Raw genomic sequence first — 15599 nt, 5'->3', positions numbered from 1 at the left:
TTTGGAGTATTTGACAAATAAAATCACCAAACATACAAATATTAAGTCTCAGTATCTTTGCATATTTTGTGAGAGGAGGACACAAAGGTTTTAGGCACTTGCTATGTTTTTTGATATCTTTGATTAATGTGTTTATTACAGGAAAGAAGGGAATTTAGCCAAATCCAACGTGTCCAAAACTGCGTTTACTTAACAACAAAACTGTGCATTACAGTTTTATTTGTTTACTGTCGAATCACAACATACATTTTCTCAAGACCTTACATGATTACACAAAGAAACCAGAAACCAAATGGTTCACACAACTTGTTTATTTCTCAGTGTTGTTTTCACGGTGTCTTTGGTCAAAAATGTCTGTTTTTGATTTATGTTTTTAAGCGTTTGTTCGAATAAAACATAAGCACAGGAGGAGATCATCTGTTGGAGGACAGCAGAGAGTGCAGCAGAATGCCTGTAGCCACAGACACATTCAGAGACTCGACACCAGCACACAGATCTCTGCCGGCCGGGATGGTGAGCAGCGTTTGACACAGTGTGAGCAGCTCCTGAGACAGTCCTTCCCCCTCACCGCCCATCAACAACAGCGTGGGCTTGGTCATGTGAAAGTCAGAACACTGGGTGACAGGGGTCCCAGATCCGTCCGCATCAGCTGCTACTGTGCCGACCACCTGCCAGCCCCGTTTCACCTTCAACTTGACCATATCTTCGAGGTTTTCGCATCCATACACCCCAAGAACCTCCATGACTCCTGAGCTGGCCTTGCTGACCACTGGAGTCAGTGGACAGCTGTTGTGAAGGCTGCTTATGACTCTGTCCACGCCGAGAAAATAAGCAGAGCGCAGGATGGCACCGAGATTCATAGGATCCTGAATTCCCTCCAGGACGAGACACAGAGGGTTGCGTTGCCCGTTTGATTTTACATCCGAGTGTTCGGTGAGAAAGTCCAGGGGACTGGCCTGCAAGCAGACTCCTTGATGTACTCCCCCTGAAGACATCTTGTCCAGCTCGTTCTTGCTGACCCTCAGGACTTGTACTCCTCGCTGAAAAGCCTCCTCACACACCTTTACCACAGAGACCCTTTGAGAAGTCGCACCATCTTTTACAAACAGCTTTGTGGCCTTCCTTCTGCCCCGAGTTAGAGCCAAGAGACAGGGAGCGATGCCAAAAACAACCTCATATCTCTCTGATCTGGGGTCCAGAGATGACCTCTGCTTCACCGGCCTCTCCCTCTCTGCAGAAGAATCGTCCAGACACAGTTTCCTGAGCTCAGATGATACTCTTCTATCACCTCCTTTCCAGAGGCCGACACCTTGCATCACTGGCATCTCATTCTTCCACACTTTACCCTTGACTGACCTCTCATGGTCTCTCCGTCCATCAGGTCCTGGCTTGTGTCTGTGTTTTCTACTCACCACGCGGCTGGAGCTTCTGTCCTCTGGGTAGAGGAGTGGACCTGTGACATGGTATGAGGCAATCGGAGAGAAGACCACTCTTGAGAGGGAAACTGGCAACCTGTGCAATGTCCTGCACCAAACCTGCAGCATTTTCGAGCCGATGTGGATTCCTATATTTTGAAATACCTGCAAATGTGTCCACACGCCCCAAGAGACATGACTGTCCCACAGAAGTGATCCACTAATCCGTGGATAACAGCCGTAAACACAGATTTCACTGAGCAGCTCTCGTTATAGTGAACTTATCTTCGTTCAAACATCAACAGCAGTCGTCTTCCTCCTGAATGGGCACATGTGAAGCCTAGTTGTGGCAATTGACTGAGAATATGACCGGATAAGGAGCGCCCGTAGCTACAAAATAAAAGTCTAAGAACTACTGATTTATTACCACACAAAAATACTTGTTATATTTGATTTAATGAATTGTCACAAAATGTGCAATAATATTAAAACCAAAATTAATGTAATGAAATAGATTGAACATTTTATAAACATAAACATAAATCAGCTCATACATGACAACGCATAGAAAAACACCATAATACACTAAAGATTCAGAAAGTACAAAAAAGTTAATTCAGACAGACAAATGGATAAGATAGATTGTTTATCTGTGATCTGTGAATTTCCTTATTCATGATGAGTGCTTTGATCTACAAGCTTAGCAGGAACTCATAAAATATAGAAGTTAATGACAATGCCGTAAAATATTACACTTTATAAATTAAGTAAGAGTAATTAGGGGCAGAGCATCTACTGGTGTGATGGCCCTGTTGCATCTGCTGTGATTATTCTTTTTCACCCTTTTTTCTTTGTGTGCATATCAGGACCTGCAGATATTGACAGTCAAAATAATAAAGATTGTCTGATGTACATGAAGCGTTCAGGGTGTGGTCTACATGTGATTTGACTGACGCAAAAGGTTTATGGAAGACAATAAATAACATAATAATAAATAAAGAATAAACAAAAAATAGATGGATGAATGACTGAATAAATAAAGGAAATACAGAAATACTGAAATAAATGAATATATAAAAGAATAAATAAAACAATTAATACAGAAATAAACGAACAAATTAATAATTGAATTAATAAATACAAAAACACATTTAATACGTTATTTATCAATGTTTTTTTTATATACTAATGTATTTATTTATCAATTTAATTATTTATTTATTTATTAATCGTCCTCCATACCCTCTACAGCCACGCATATTAATCATTAGAGTCAAAGAAAGAAAGAAAATAAAGTCGCGATGTTTAGCTCTTATCTTGAAAGGAAATTCTTTGCTTTCTTACTTTGTCATCGTGAGCTTGACGAACGTCCGAGCGTGTGACGCAAATGCAAAAGCACGTACGAGTTGACGTCATTTCCCGGATGTGAAACTCTTGCGATACGGAAGAGAAACAACGAAAACAAATAATCGTTTAACATTGTTGTCGGTGAAGACGCCCAGAAAAACCTTAAACCCTCGAGATTGAAGCCTCGCCAACGACACACCTTGTACACGGTGAGAGTTAACGCACTGTCGGGTTTGTGTCTTTATAACAGTAATGTTGTGTGTGTGCTGGTGGAGCTCGTGTGGAAAGATGGAAAAAAACAGGTTGACAGAGTTCGAAATTCAACACCACAGGAGGATTGGGCCTCTCCTCTCTGTGACATAAGAGCTGCTGCTGACCAGTGTAGTCCAGGAAATAAGGGAGTTAAACCAAAACGGATGTGTCTAACGTGTAAAACGGACACTGTACTTTTTATTTGTATAGCGCGTCATGTCATGACACTTTAGTCGGTTTAAACCGACAATTTACAGTGTTGTATAAAGGTAAACTCAGCGGTTCACTTAGTTAATATTGTTTTTACGGTTTCCGTGTCATTATTTCAATGATTCTCATGTAATCGGCAGACTGGATATTCACTACCGATATCTGCAACGTCATTCATATCTTACTACTCAAAACTAGTTATCTGCCATTCTGTTTTTACTAGTCACAATGACGTCACTTTTGCCATTCACGTGTATGGGATTCATCGCTATAGATATCCAGTTTCAGATATCTACGTCACTGACTAGTCATAATTCAAGTTCAATATTTAACTAATTGAAATAATTAATTATCCTCAATTGTAGGTATCTTCCTTGTCCTTATTTAGATATTTTGAATTGAATTAAGATACCTCAAACTTGAAATGACGTAAAAATCTGAAACTACATTAGCGATATCTACAATTCAGGATGTGGAGAATTGTAGATATCTGCAACTGGTAGGCACATATAGTGTGATTTCTATGGATCAGCATCAGTCATAGAAAAACCTGTTTTAGCTTGACCTTGAACTTTTTTTTTTAACTTTTTACTTTTAAACAGATGGAGTTCATTTTCGGTAAGAGAAAAACTCCTGAGGAGATACTGAAGCAGAATCAGAGGGCACTCAATCGCGCTATTAGAGAACTCGACCGGGAACGATCGAAACTTGAACAACAGGAGAAGAAGATCATCGCCGATATAAAGAAAATGGCCAAACAGGGACAGATGGTGAGATGAAGAGAAAATAATGTGTGCTTTGCGAGGACTGGCGGAATTATGATTCTAATCGCGTGCAACGTTACTTCTTTGCAGGACGCTGTCAAGATCATGGCCAAGGATTTGGTTCGCACGAGGCGCTACGTCAAGAAGTTCATCATGATGAGAGCAAACATCCAGGCTGTTAGTCTCAAGATACAGACGCTCAAGTCCAACAACAGCATGGCACAGGCTATGAAAGGTGTCACCAAAGCCATGGCTACCATGAACAGACAGGTCTGTCTAATATTCATTGGTGGTAACCTCCAAACGTATTGTGAGCCTCCAAACGTATTGATTCCATTATTTTATTTTTATTTTTTTTCAGCTCAAACTGCCTCAGATTCAGAAGATCATGATGGAGTTTGAGCGACAGAGTGAAATCATGGACATGAAGGAGGATATGATGAATGATGCCATCGATGATGCCATGGGGGATGAGGATGATGAAGACGAGAGGTAAGGGCCTGTTATTTTTCAATTAAATTTTCTTTGTATAGGGCCAGTTCATAAGAGTCATGTTTGGGCTGTTTTTTCTTCTTTTTGGGGAGAACAATATTTGATACACAGTTGGAGAATTACGTCTTTAAAAACACTCAGCACAAATGTGTTGTTGACAGCTTCATAGTTCACAAATGGTCTGTATCGGTCTTATATCAATAGATACTCCAGTTTGTGATGCATCTTATTTTTATTTTGATACATTCAATTTAAGCTATACTTGCCAAAGAAGTGGAATAAAAGTGCCACATCTACATCGGTTATGGCCCATTTGTACTGTAAAATATGGAAAAAACATAATCCATTATACACGAAAGAGAATAAGTAAATAAAATGCCAACAGATATATTCTTGAGTAATAAAGACAGTCCAGTTGTTGGTTTTCGACTTACAGCACCACTGTAACAAAAGTTAGTTATAACCTCTTGGTTATACTTTAATTACCTGAAGTACATTTTCTAGAATCCTTTCTTGCAAAAGTCACTGGCAGACTACCGCCGTGTTTTGTTTTTTTATTACTTTCTTTTATGCTTTAGCATGTAATACAACAAATGTTTTGCATGTACCTTGACATATTTGTGTTTGTCTCCGACGTGCAGCGACGCCATCGTGTCCCAAGTGCTGGACGAGCTGGGTCTGAATCTGTCCGACGAACTGTCGAGTAAGAAATACACAGCACTTTTATTATCATTATTATTATTATTTTATACTATTTTAACATTCATTATAACAAACTAAACAAATGTCTTGTTCGCCTTCAGGTCTTCCAGCGCCTGGGGGAAGCCTGTCGGTGGCTGGAGGGAAGAAGGCCGAGCCTCAGGCCGCACTGGCTGATGCAGACGCTGACCTGGAGGAGCGACTTAACAACCTACGGAGAGACTGAACAGGACACACGGTATCTGACAGACGGGGGAAAAAATGTGAACACACTCCTGTGCAGTGTGTGTCTGTGTCCAGAGTGTATCGAGGGCAGGACACTTTTTTTGTTTGAGGTGTTTTTTTTTATTTTTCATTCTGTGTAAATACTAATTATACCAGGCATGACAGTTTCGCAATCTAAATAGACACTAATAATTACAAAAAGAGCCCAAATATAAGGTTATATTACAGAAGTGGTCATTTTATATGTAGAGCTTTTTTTTGTATTTCAGTCATGCTTTTTATCATCATTGTCGTCAGAGATTAGACCAATACAATACTCTGTATCGGGATCAGTCCAAATTTACTGGATCCGATATTTTCCATAAACCCTGAATAAAACTGCCGTCATGTGACCAGCAACAGAGAAAGGGTTGTCACTGTCAGCTATGAAGGCTTTCTTTATGCTTTAAAAAAAAAAAAAAAGCCAAACATCCTAAACCAAGTGGAATTTTGTTTGTAGATATTTCCAATAAAAATAACTAGCAGGATTTGTGGAATACCTGTTTTTTTCCTTTATTGAGTACAATATTTGTGGCTTGGTGGTAAAATCTGAGTGGTTTTCTTTGAAAAGGACACAAGAAAAACGGTGTCGGACTGATATCTGTATGTCCACATGGAGTAAATATAAAATATACTGTTTAGCTCAGAGAGAGAAGCTTTCCATAGGTTTTGTGTGAGTGAGACGGCAGGTCAGGGTCCAGCCTCAGAACAGATTCAAATGGTGAATTATCTCAACCTAGTTTGAGATTTTGTGTAAATTAACCATTAGGAAGGTTTATTTTACAAAAACATATGGATGGAAAAAGAGACCGAGGTATTTTGAGGCGACTCGTCATCAGAGGAATGTGTTCTACGTGGCTGCTCTTCAGCTGCTTTCGGTCATGCACTGGGCTGTACGTGTGAAATCTGCAGATTCTCATGTGAGCTCCCCCACTTCAATCTCTGCATAATGTTGAATGTTGAGAATGCTGCCTCCTGCAGGCCAGATGCTACCCCCTCACCTGGATCCTGTGGAAATTCTCACAAATCAAATAAGAATTAATTCAGTCTGGAAATTGCCTTTTTTTCTTCATTTAAGCTGGAATTTCACCAAAGTACTAATGAGTTGTGTGATTTTTTTTCTTGATAAACTGTCCTGATTTTCTTCAGCCTTTGTTCAATAAACATTTTTTTCCAGATTCAGTGATTGTCTTATTAGAGAAATTTTACATTCTGTGCATTCAACATTTTTTGTGTATCATTAAATAGCTAGAAACCATAGTTAACGTAGTGCAATAAAGTGTACCATAGTGTTGGTTGAATAAGGAGTACATAGGAGCACAGTATTTCTAAGGTACAGTACAGCAAATACTTTTTCTTTTTCTACCTGTAAAAACATTTTGCTATATATCCATATCAAACATATATTTAAGTGAATAAAATTTGGAGCATGCTCCAAATTGCCTTCACATTAAAACAATTCAAGTCGCACCAAATCCACCTATCATAGAGAAGTAATTTTATTCCAAAAGAAAATGCAACTTTCAAAACCGTCAATTGGTCAACACACAATCATAGAACAATATTAAATGTAATCAACACTTCTGACATTAAATAATAAAAAAATAACAGCCATGTTTTATGTACATTTGTTTTTCCAAAAGCTATGTACAGGAAAGAAAGATCAACTTTATATTTCCAGCCTGCCGACACATACACGCACACACCTGGCAGCCGATGTACACAAGCTGCATAAAGCCGTTGCATATGTTAACGAGGGCGAAATAGAACGCAGCGAGGAAGGAAACGCAGGCAGAAGTCAAACACTGCGATTGCGACTGAGGTTAAAGTCAAGAGAGGGAGAGATTAACTGGCAGCATGTTAAAGAGCATACTGGTGAACATTGCTAGAACTACAGCTATCAAAGCTTATTAATCATCTAATCTGGTTCAGTTTGGATGTCAGCTAACCACATCCTTAAAAAGAGATTAATGCATTCACATAACTCGTCGGAGAATATTATCTGGATGTAAGCGTACAGTGAAGGAAAATTAAGATGTAAACTGAACTTGTTATCAGATTTGCCTTGTGGTGGCGATGAACTGCCCGCCCTCACCCACCCATCACAACAGAGCAGCCAGGGAGGAATCATGCTTCCAACTATATTTTGTAGTTTTTGCATCCCACTGAGCAGTGATTACTCTCCATTCTGGGGTCGAGCCATGCTACCACCTTTTTTGACACAGCCATGCAAATCACATAACAAAGAAAAAGGGAGAAACAAACAAAAAAAGGATAAGAAACAAAACATAACAGGTCAGTGGGTTTCATTTCAAGATCACCACCCATCTAATGTTCTGTGCCTTGGTTTTTTTCATGAAGCAAAAACCCCAAATATCACAACAATCACGTGGTTGCTTTTACAATTGTTTCCTTGCAATGAATTGATTCAATAGCTGCTTTTTTCTTTTTTTAATATAACATCATGCTGAGTGTGGCTCAAAACTCCAGATATCACATTAAACATTGATATAATCTTATTTGAAGTTGTGTGCGAACAATATAGGCAATACACGGCACGACACAGTCAAATGTTGACTTTTTTTTTTCCACTTAGGCAGGAAGAATGGGTGTGATACAGCTACCCAGAGCAGAACGTCATGGCTGTGTTGAGATCTATTTTTTTGCCTAAATGGCAACAAATACTTTCCCCTGCGCTCTCAAGAGTCCCTAGATGTTCCAGTCGGCACACTATGAATTAAAAACTGACAGAATCTCCACTTTCGTTGAAGGAAATAAGTCAGTTTTTGGAAAAATGTATCTCAACCATGTTGCAGAACATGCATATAACTGTTATATTTTGCAAGTACTCGTGTGTAATCTCCCGTATTGCGAACTTTGAGCATCAAGTAAGGAAGCTAGAGACTTCCTTCCGCTCAAAAACGGTGTAAATGAAACTGGAAATATCAAGAACATCGAATGGCAACAGCTATCTCCCATCCTGTCTTTAACACTCTGCAGGAGATCAGCCGGTCTGTGGTGACGGGGCGAGAAGGCCGGAGAGTCGTTCATATTTCCACAGACTGAAAGCAACAGCAGTTATATATAGATATATATCGTGACTGATGATTTGTGTGCCGTCCACAAACAACACTAATGTGGTATTTTATCTGTGAGTGTGAGCTGTATTGCTCTGCTGTTAATGTCAGAGGAGGGTTGGGGGTGGGTTCACTTCCGACAGGTCCGGTGAGGCGTGTGTTTTTTGGGAACCTCAATGCGACATCGGCTGCGGTCATCCAGCCAGGGCAGCTCAAAGTTCCTGGTGGTAAAGAAGACACTTTTTCATTCAAATAAAACTATACTGAACTATTACTTTTTATACAAGTAGAAAAGGCTATTACACAACAAAAAGGTTTGTTTCACACAAGTATTCATATTCTTAGAAACCCTTTTTTCATGGTATGACTAAGCAGTTTCTTCTCATCTATCATAGTAGAAGAGGAAATTTACTACCATTCTGTGTACTTGACTCACTCATAACTGAACGGATGAAGTCATCTTTGACTATCAACATAAGACCATAAAATAAGTCAGATTAAAGATTAACCAGTCTGTTGTTTTAATGAATCAGGTTATGCATTTAGAGCGTATATGTGCACATGATAGATCATCCATTTATGTTTTAATCTATCAATCTCAGTGAGTTACACCTGCTTTTATTAGTTGCCTTCCTCCTCCCTTTTTCAGTTCAGTGATAAGTTTAACAGCTCCTTTGAGAACAACGTGATGAATCATAAACTGTTACTTACTGTTGAGAGAGTTTAGGCAACGGCCGACCAAATGCAACCACGGGCAAGAAGGGAGTGATCACTATAGCCTCAACTGGAAGATATTAAAAGAACAAAGTTAAACTCTGTAATCCACTTAAAAACATCCAGCAGTATGACCCTTCAATTCAATTCACATTTTGATTTAAAAAAAAAAAACATACCATCGTCAGTGTCAGGATAGAAGGATGAAAGCTCTGGCTCCGTCTCCTGGACGACTTTCTTCCGGTTCATGCGCTGCTGCAAACGCTGAAACATGCGCTGCTCTCTGATTCGCTGAATGTCCCACCTGAAAACATGATTTATTTACGTTTTTACATAGCAGAATTAATGAATAAGGGGGAAAAACTATCTGTAACAAAGTACCATAACACAATCCTTATCCTCCCTAATTTAAATTGATGTTTTATGAGCAGCAGTGCTGTTTTTGGTACCTTTTCCGCCTCTTTTCATCCAGCTCCAGCTTCGCATGGCGTTTCAAAAACACACCATCATCCAACGGCTTTGACAGGAAGAAAAAAAATACAAGTTAATCATGTGTTGAATACTTTTGCGCCGGGTGTCATTTAACCTTTCAGACTGGTGAGGCTGGACTGTTGACAAGTGTCTCTCACCTCAGTAGAGGTGATATCGTCATCTTCTTCCAAAGGTTCAATGCAATTTTCTCTCCAGGATGGAACTAACGAGTGGAAAAAGACAGTCAGAGAAAAAAAGTCAATTGTAGTGTTCAGTGCGTTTAAAGGATAAATAGATTAAAGATGGGATATAGATTAGCCTTACAAACAATCAGCATATCATGAACTACATGAGGAGTCCACTCACTGGCCACCTCTTCCTCCTTTTTAGGGGAAGTCTCACGAAGAGGGGACAGTGGAGGTTGGTTCCAGCAACAGAGATACATCTCTGTGGTCGACATAAAGGGCAGATCTTCCATCTGGCAGTTGAGCTCAGACTCTTCTTTAAACGGAAGTGAAATGTCCCTTTCTGTCCCAGACCTTGTGGGAACCATCTTTTCTGGAGTTTCCTTACTGCGTAGCTCTCTTTGATTTGGTGAGCCAGGCGGAATTTCAGGTTTCTGGGGGCTAAGCTTAGCACTTTTTCCCCGCGATTTCTGGTTCTTTACATCCCCAAAGCAAGACTTCCTGTGTGTGGAAAGCAAATGGTTACAAACTGAAGAGAGTGTTCATGATTACATTTCAAAGCAATGGTTTGATTTCGAACCAAGTGCTTATAATACTTATAATTTACCTTTTTTGACCTTTACCACCCCTACTAAAGGGGAGCGAAGTGGCCTGGTTGGACTGTGGAGTCTCCTCTACATCCAGATCCCACATGTCCTCTTTGTCAGGAGTCCATGGCTCCAGGGGTTGGAAAAGGCGCTTGTCACGCGGTGGGTCCTTCTTGGTGAGTTGCAGGCGACGTTCCATGCGCTCAATACGTGCAAGAAGCTGCAGAGGCGAGAGAGACAATGACAACACCTGTAACTTCAAAGGCAATATCAATAGTGTGTTTCCCACCACATTGACATGAAGAAAAAAATGGAACATACCGTTTCCTTGTCAGCTTTGAGCTCATCTATCTCCTTGTCCTTGGATTGCAGCTGCTGTTGCTGCTGTTCAATGAGATCCAGCTGCAGCAGGAGAATCTGTCTGAGGCAGTTGGCCTGTGTGTGGGGATTGGCAGGGGTCTTTCTGATGTTCCTCCATTTGCCCTCAGAAGAGAGTTCAATGGATGCAGTGCCAACGACTCCAGGGACAACCCCCTTTGCACTGTCGTCAGCACCAGCATCCTTAGGGTTATTGTTCACCGCCATCTGAGGGTTATCCATGTTGTCAACAGAGAGGGGTTTACCTTTCACCGGGGTTCCCTCACCCCCCATCGGTCTGACAGGGAACAATATCCCCACGCTTATATTGTCTCCTGGAACTAATTCTGAAACTGAGGCAGCGAGAGCAACTTTGCTTGTCATGTAGTTCTGGTCTAAGACCTGTGGTTTGCTCAGGATCTGGCCCCCCTGCACTTTTTGAACATTCAGAACAAAGTCACAGGACTCCTTCTTCAGGCCAACATGACTCACGTTGGCGGTGCCAGCGTGTGACTGCTCCAAGTGGACGGCGTCAGTGCTCTGCTTGGACCCCGTCTTTAGAAACAACGTGGACCTCAGCGTCATGGCGAACACAGCGACATTTCGTCATGCAACGCCTCGGCGATGCAATTCAACCACAGTTATGTGGTTCCCATGTGCACCCAGCAACTGTTAACCTGTAAGATTGGAGACAAATAAAATATATGCGTTGTCATATTACTATGGCGTTACCATTCCTTTTTAAATAGCAGAGTATCAGCGTTGATAATACTGGGGAAAATCCGAGGGAAACTGCAGCACAGACAGAGATCTGGTGCATCCTTTGGCCAGAAATCCTCCACCGAGTAATACATTCAAGCTAAGCTGCATTAGCACTGCGACACAAACATACAGACGCTGTCGGTGACACAAAGAACCCACATTCGCAAGGACCGGAGAGCAGACGCCACACGAGGACTCGGGAGTGGCTGTGTAGGACACAGGCAACAGCCTGCTCCTCCATTTTGGTTCTCGTGAAAAACAATAACAGCTAGCTAGCTGGCTAACGTTAGCCGGTTAGCTTCGCCAATAAAATGCGCCTCGGAGAAAAACGACTAAAACGAAGGCAACGTAACACACGTACACAGCCCACGGTCGTTTTTGTCGACACGACTGTGTGTGTTTTGAACTCACCTCGTCTAAAATCGAGCCCACCTGCAGGTATCTTCATGTTCCCTCCTCAAGATTGTTTTAAAGCGCCGTTGACTGCGCATGCGTAATGTGCTGCCTGGCCATTTCCTCGGAGGTTTTAGATCAGAGGAGGAGCCGCAGAGGTCGAGTTAACGTTTCAGATTTCCACAACTTCACTGTTCTCATGACGTCACTCTTCCCCTTTTATGTGTATGGGGTTTCTCATGACGGACAGTGGCGTACGCAGACATTTAGAAGGACAGGGGCGAAAATTAAGGACACCCTTTTTGATTGGAAGGGCACCCATAGTATAATCTTTTAGGTTACTGCATCAAATGTCTCCACTAGAAAGCCACTCATTAATAAACAATACATATTAAAATGTATATTTTGATTTAGAGGCCACATACGAATGACACTTCCTGATGTTTTTACCACTCTAGAGGATACTAAAGCATGCATTTTTTTAATTAGTATTATGACTATCCATAATGCCAGATTAGATAATTTTTGACATTTTAAGGGGAAAAAAATCAAAAGAGCCAAGTGTAATATCAATAATGATCCTCACAGATCATATGTTAATGTTTGAAGGGAACTAAAATGTCCTTCAAATAATTTATTTCCCTCAGAATACCTACAGTCAAACATCCTGATACTGATTGTCCACATCAAGCTCCACACTTTATTAACAATTTGCATACACATTTTATTTCTTTTAGACTGAGGGATTATTTCTATAAATCAAAAAGACAAACTGATTTTTGACTGTTGAGGTACATTTGAAAATGTGGCCTTTTCTGAATGACAGGCATATGTTAATGTATTACTTCACTGTGACAAAAAAGGCATGTCAATGAACAGTAAAAAATGATGATCTGTGATCACAGACTGCAGCAAAAATAACATATTAACAGCGTGTAAGTACTGTAGTCACTGAATTGATTCGTCCAGGTCCGCATTTGAATTATTCGAATAAAAGGGCTGCTATATTCTCCGTGACACTAGGTGGCGACATTCAATAAACTATAGAACTCGCCAAATGGGAGGAAGTCGTTCATTTCCGGTTAATGAAAATGTAAACTCCATTACTGGCATAGCTTGAAATATCCCGAAACATTTATGGTGATAGTGTTTATTTCTGTGTGTTTTGTGTTAAAATTCGTGGACTGGTGTGGTCTTATGTTCTAGTGTTCTGATAGAAGTGTGTGCTCAGGAGAAGCGTGTAAATGTCAGCGGAGAAGTCAGTAAAATAACAGGTAGCCTCGCAGCTAACCAAAGGCTAACTCCCTGAAACTACTGCACTTGTTTTCATTATCCCGCGATAATCACATACGTAATTTGGGTCTTCGCCAGACATCAGTCAAAATGCGGAGAGGAGTTGGAGCGGGAGCTATTGCCAAAAAGAAACTGGCAGAGGTAAAGTAAAATGCTATTTTTTTTGTATAAAAAATATAAATACAAATTCCACTGCTCACATTTCATATTCTGCACTTACTCAGGCAAAATACAAGGAGCGAGGAAATGTTCTTGCCGAGGATCAAATTGTACAGGTAAATCAATATGTAATAACTTATATGAAATATCTTTAAGTCTCTTTTTCATCCTTGTTTGCATATAAGTGTCTGTTGATATTTACTCTTTTAACCTGTATTTTCCTTGGAAGTCATGTTGACATAAAAATCTTGTTTACAAGTGAGACCCTACTCTGCTTTGTTATTTTTATGACAGATGTCCAAGCAGCTAGAAACCTTCAAATCGAACCTGGAAGAATTTGCCAGCAAACACAAACAGGAGATCAAAAAGAGCCCACAGTTCAGGGTTCAGTTCCAGGAAATGTGTGCCACCATCGGAGTTGACCCACTTGCCTGTGAGAATTGTATTTATTTAAAAAGTGTGTTTAATAATGTACATGTTTACAGGTTGAACATATCTATTCCTATTTCTCTCCCCCACCCCCCCCCCCCACAGCTGGCAAAGGTTTTTGGTCTGAGATGCTTGGAGTTGGTGACTTCTATTATGAGCTTGGTGTACAGATTATTGAAGTGTGTCTGGCCCTGAAACACAGAAATGGAGGTCTGTAATTTGTCAATGAAAACTAAGTGATTGTTGCTGTATTTCGCTGCAAGCAAGGATACAAAATCCAGACTCAGGATGTGCATTTTCTTTCAGGGCTTATTACTTTGGATGAACTCCATCAGAGAGTACTGAAAGGGAGAGGCAAATACGCTCAGGAAGTGAGCCAGTGAGTACCATGAATCAAATATTGCATGCATCTGTTGATTTAATTTTATCAATCTATCTAGGCTCAACTACCATGCCTTATTATTTACCATGTAAATTTTGTCTTTCCATGTTAATTTAAACATCATATCCATGCTTCCCAGAGATGATTTGGTGAGAGCCATTAAGAAACTAAAGGTGATGGGAAATGGCTTTGGGATGATTCCTGTGGGTGGTTCTTACTTGGTGCAGTCTGTCCCGGCAGAGCTCAACATGGACCATACAGTGGTTCTGCAGTTGGCTGAGGTAAGACACAGCTTAACCTGTTGAAATGCAATGAAATCATTAATTGTTGTAAACTCTTTTAATTCTATTTGTGTACATAATTGTTACCAATCTAAAAACCAGTCAGACATTTATTATGTTATGTAAAAGTATTGCAATACGTCTCCAGTGAATCACTGCTCAGGTCTGATGTAAATCCCTAGGCTACAGCGGCACAACAAAAAATTGTGAGAAACTTAAACATTGCATCTTTATGCCTTCTTTAACCACTGAAATAAATGTGCTATTTAGTTGGTCATACATCAATATAGCTGCTCTGAAAAAAGTTCTGAATAGGACAAAAGTTAGTCACTAACCTGTCTGATGGATTTATCACTGGTGTTTGTTTGTAGAAAAAGGGATACGTCTCAGTGAGTGAGATCAAGGACAGCCTGAAATGGGAGAAGGAACGAGCTTGTCATGTCCTGGTAAGCTGCCTGCTCTTTGTCAAGTTGTCATAGACTCTCGCTCCCTCTGCTCTGATGTATGTTCCATTTGCATGTTGAAACTTTGTATAAAATGGACTTTCATTATTCATTCACATGATAGAATCGGGTTCACTGGTTGTTCAAGGTGAGTTACAGTCTTTTACTGCGTTATTGTGAACCCTGCCCTTGTGTTTCCAGGAACACCTACTGAAAGAAGGCTTGGCTTGGTTGGACTCTCAAGCAGCTGGAGAAGCACAGTACTGGCTGCCTGCTCTCTTCTCTGAGCTTACATCACGCGATGTCACACCAGAGGAGGCCAATCAGATGACACCTTAAAAAAAATGGACCTGGACCATGAGCTGCTGACAGATTGAGAGATATTAGTCAACAGAATGTGCCTGGCATGGAATGAAGGCACATACAGAGGTTGGCTTGCTTACTGAGGTGGCAGGCTGTTTGACCTTCCACTGAGATGGTTTTGTGGAAACAAGAAGGGAAACTTTACTCTAAGTGCACTTATGTACTTTCAAAGACAATTTCCAAAGAGATTTCCTTCACACAGCATATATATAAATTCATTGTAAATCATGGTTAAGGGGTAGTTTCTGATGATTGTCAAT

At 40.5% G+C, this 15599-nt stretch overlaps 4 protein-coding genes across 5 annotated transcripts; 2 read left to right on the top strand and 2 right to left on the bottom strand.

The window, feature by feature from the left end:
• Nucleotides 1-413: 413 nt before the first annotated feature.
• Nucleotides 414-1544, bottom strand: mrm1 (mitochondrial rRNA methyltransferase 1 homolog; the record flags this gene model as incomplete). The annotated part of the gene is made up of 1 exon (XM_083903709.1): nt 414-1544. One exon carries the CDS (start codon nt 1542-1544, stop codon nt 414-416), a length of 1131 nt encoding a protein of 376 aa, XP_083759835.1.
• Nucleotides 1545-2842: 1298 nt separating this feature from the next.
• Nucleotides 2843-6621, top strand: chmp2a (charged multivesicular body protein 2A). The gene is made up of 6 exons (XM_083903365.1): nt 2843-2971; nt 3827-3994; nt 4079-4258; nt 4350-4480; nt 5122-5183; nt 5284-6621. Exons 2-6 carry the CDS (start codon nt 3827-3829, stop codon nt 5403-5405), a joined length of 663 nt encoding a protein of 220 aa, XP_083759491.1. The 5' UTR covers nt 2843-2971; the 3' UTR covers nt 5406-6621.
• Nucleotides 6622-7559: 938 nt separating this feature from the next.
• On the bottom strand, nt 7560-12131 carry msl1b (MSL complex subunit 1b). 2 transcript variants are annotated; one of them, XM_083903346.1, is made up of 9 exons: nt 12008-12131; nt 10799-11511; nt 10498-10697; nt 10030-10391; nt 9864-9928; nt 9684-9751; nt 9414-9538; nt 9232-9304; nt 7560-8741 (listed from the first exon to the last, which is right to left on the bottom strand). In XM_083903346.1, the coding sequence occupies exons 2-9, from the start codon at nt 11417-11419 to the stop codon at nt 8651-8653; spliced, it is 1605 nt and encodes a 534-aa protein (XP_083759472.1). In that variant the 5' UTR covers nt 11420-11511; nt 12008-12131; the 3' UTR covers nt 7560-8650. The 2 variants fall into 2 exon arrangements, with proteins under 2 accessions (XP_083759472.1, XP_083759473.1); XM_083903347.1 differs by having other exon boundaries at nt 10072-10391.
• A 970-nt stretch (nt 12132-13101) lies between these two features.
• Nucleotides 13102-15598, top strand: snf8 (SNF8 subunit of ESCRT-II). Its single transcript, XM_083903839.1, has 8 exons — nt 13102-13423; nt 13507-13557; nt 13736-13874; nt 13976-14080; nt 14177-14249; nt 14392-14533; nt 14905-14979; nt 15178-15598. The coding sequence occupies exons 1-8, from the start codon at nt 13373-13375 to the stop codon at nt 15313-15315; spliced, it is 774 nt and encodes a 257-aa protein (XP_083759965.1). The 5' UTR covers nt 13102-13372; the 3' UTR covers nt 15316-15598.
• Nucleotide 15599: the final 1 nt, after the last annotated feature.

Source organism: Microchirus variegatus, assembly GCF_963457635.1.
Source record: "Microchirus variegatus genome assembly, chromosome: 17".
Taxonomy (NCBI): Eukaryota; Metazoa; Chordata; class Actinopteri; order Pleuronectiformes; family Soleidae; genus Microchirus; species Microchirus variegatus.
Note: the sequence above shows the minus strand (reverse complement) of the source record. Positions and strands in the feature narration are given on the sequence as shown.

Bases quoted from the DNA above. Each gene is read 5' to 3' on its own strand.
- chmp2a (XM_083903365.1), top strand. From the start codon at position 3,827: ATGGAGTTCATTTTCGGTAAGAGAAAAACTCCTGAGGAGATACTGAAG. The intron at 3,995-4,078 runs GTGAGATGAAGA...ACTTCTTTGCAG, and splicing joins TGGCCAAACAGGGACAGATG to GACGCTGTCAAGATCATGGC. The intron at 4,259-4,349 runs GTCTGTCTAATA...ATTTTTTTTCAG, and splicing joins TGGCTACCATGAACAGACAG to CTCAAACTGCCTCAGATTCA.
- msl1b (XM_083903346.1), bottom strand. From the start codon at position 11,419: ATGACGCTGAGGTCCACGTTGTTTCTAAAGACGGGGTCCAAGCAGAGC. The intron at 9,929-10,029 runs GTAAGGCTAATC...TCCACTCGTTAG, and splicing joins TCATGATATGCTGATTGTTT to TTCCATCCTGGAGAGAAAAT. The intron at 9,305-9,413 runs GTATGTTTTTTT...AATATCTTCCAG, and splicing joins CTATCCTGACACTGACGATG to TTGAGGCTATAGTGATCACT.
- snf8 (XM_083903839.1), top strand. From the start codon at position 13,373: ATGCGGAGAGGAGTTGGAGCGGGAGCTATTGCCAAAAAGAAACTGGCA. The intron at 14,081-14,176 runs GTCTGTAATTTG...ATTTTCTTTCAG, and splicing joins CCTGAAACACAGAAATGGAG to GGCTTATTACTTTGGATGAA. The intron at 14,980-15,177 runs GTAAGCTGCCTG...TTGTGTTTCCAG, and splicing joins AACGAGCTTGTCATGTCCTG to GAACACCTACTGAAAGAAGG.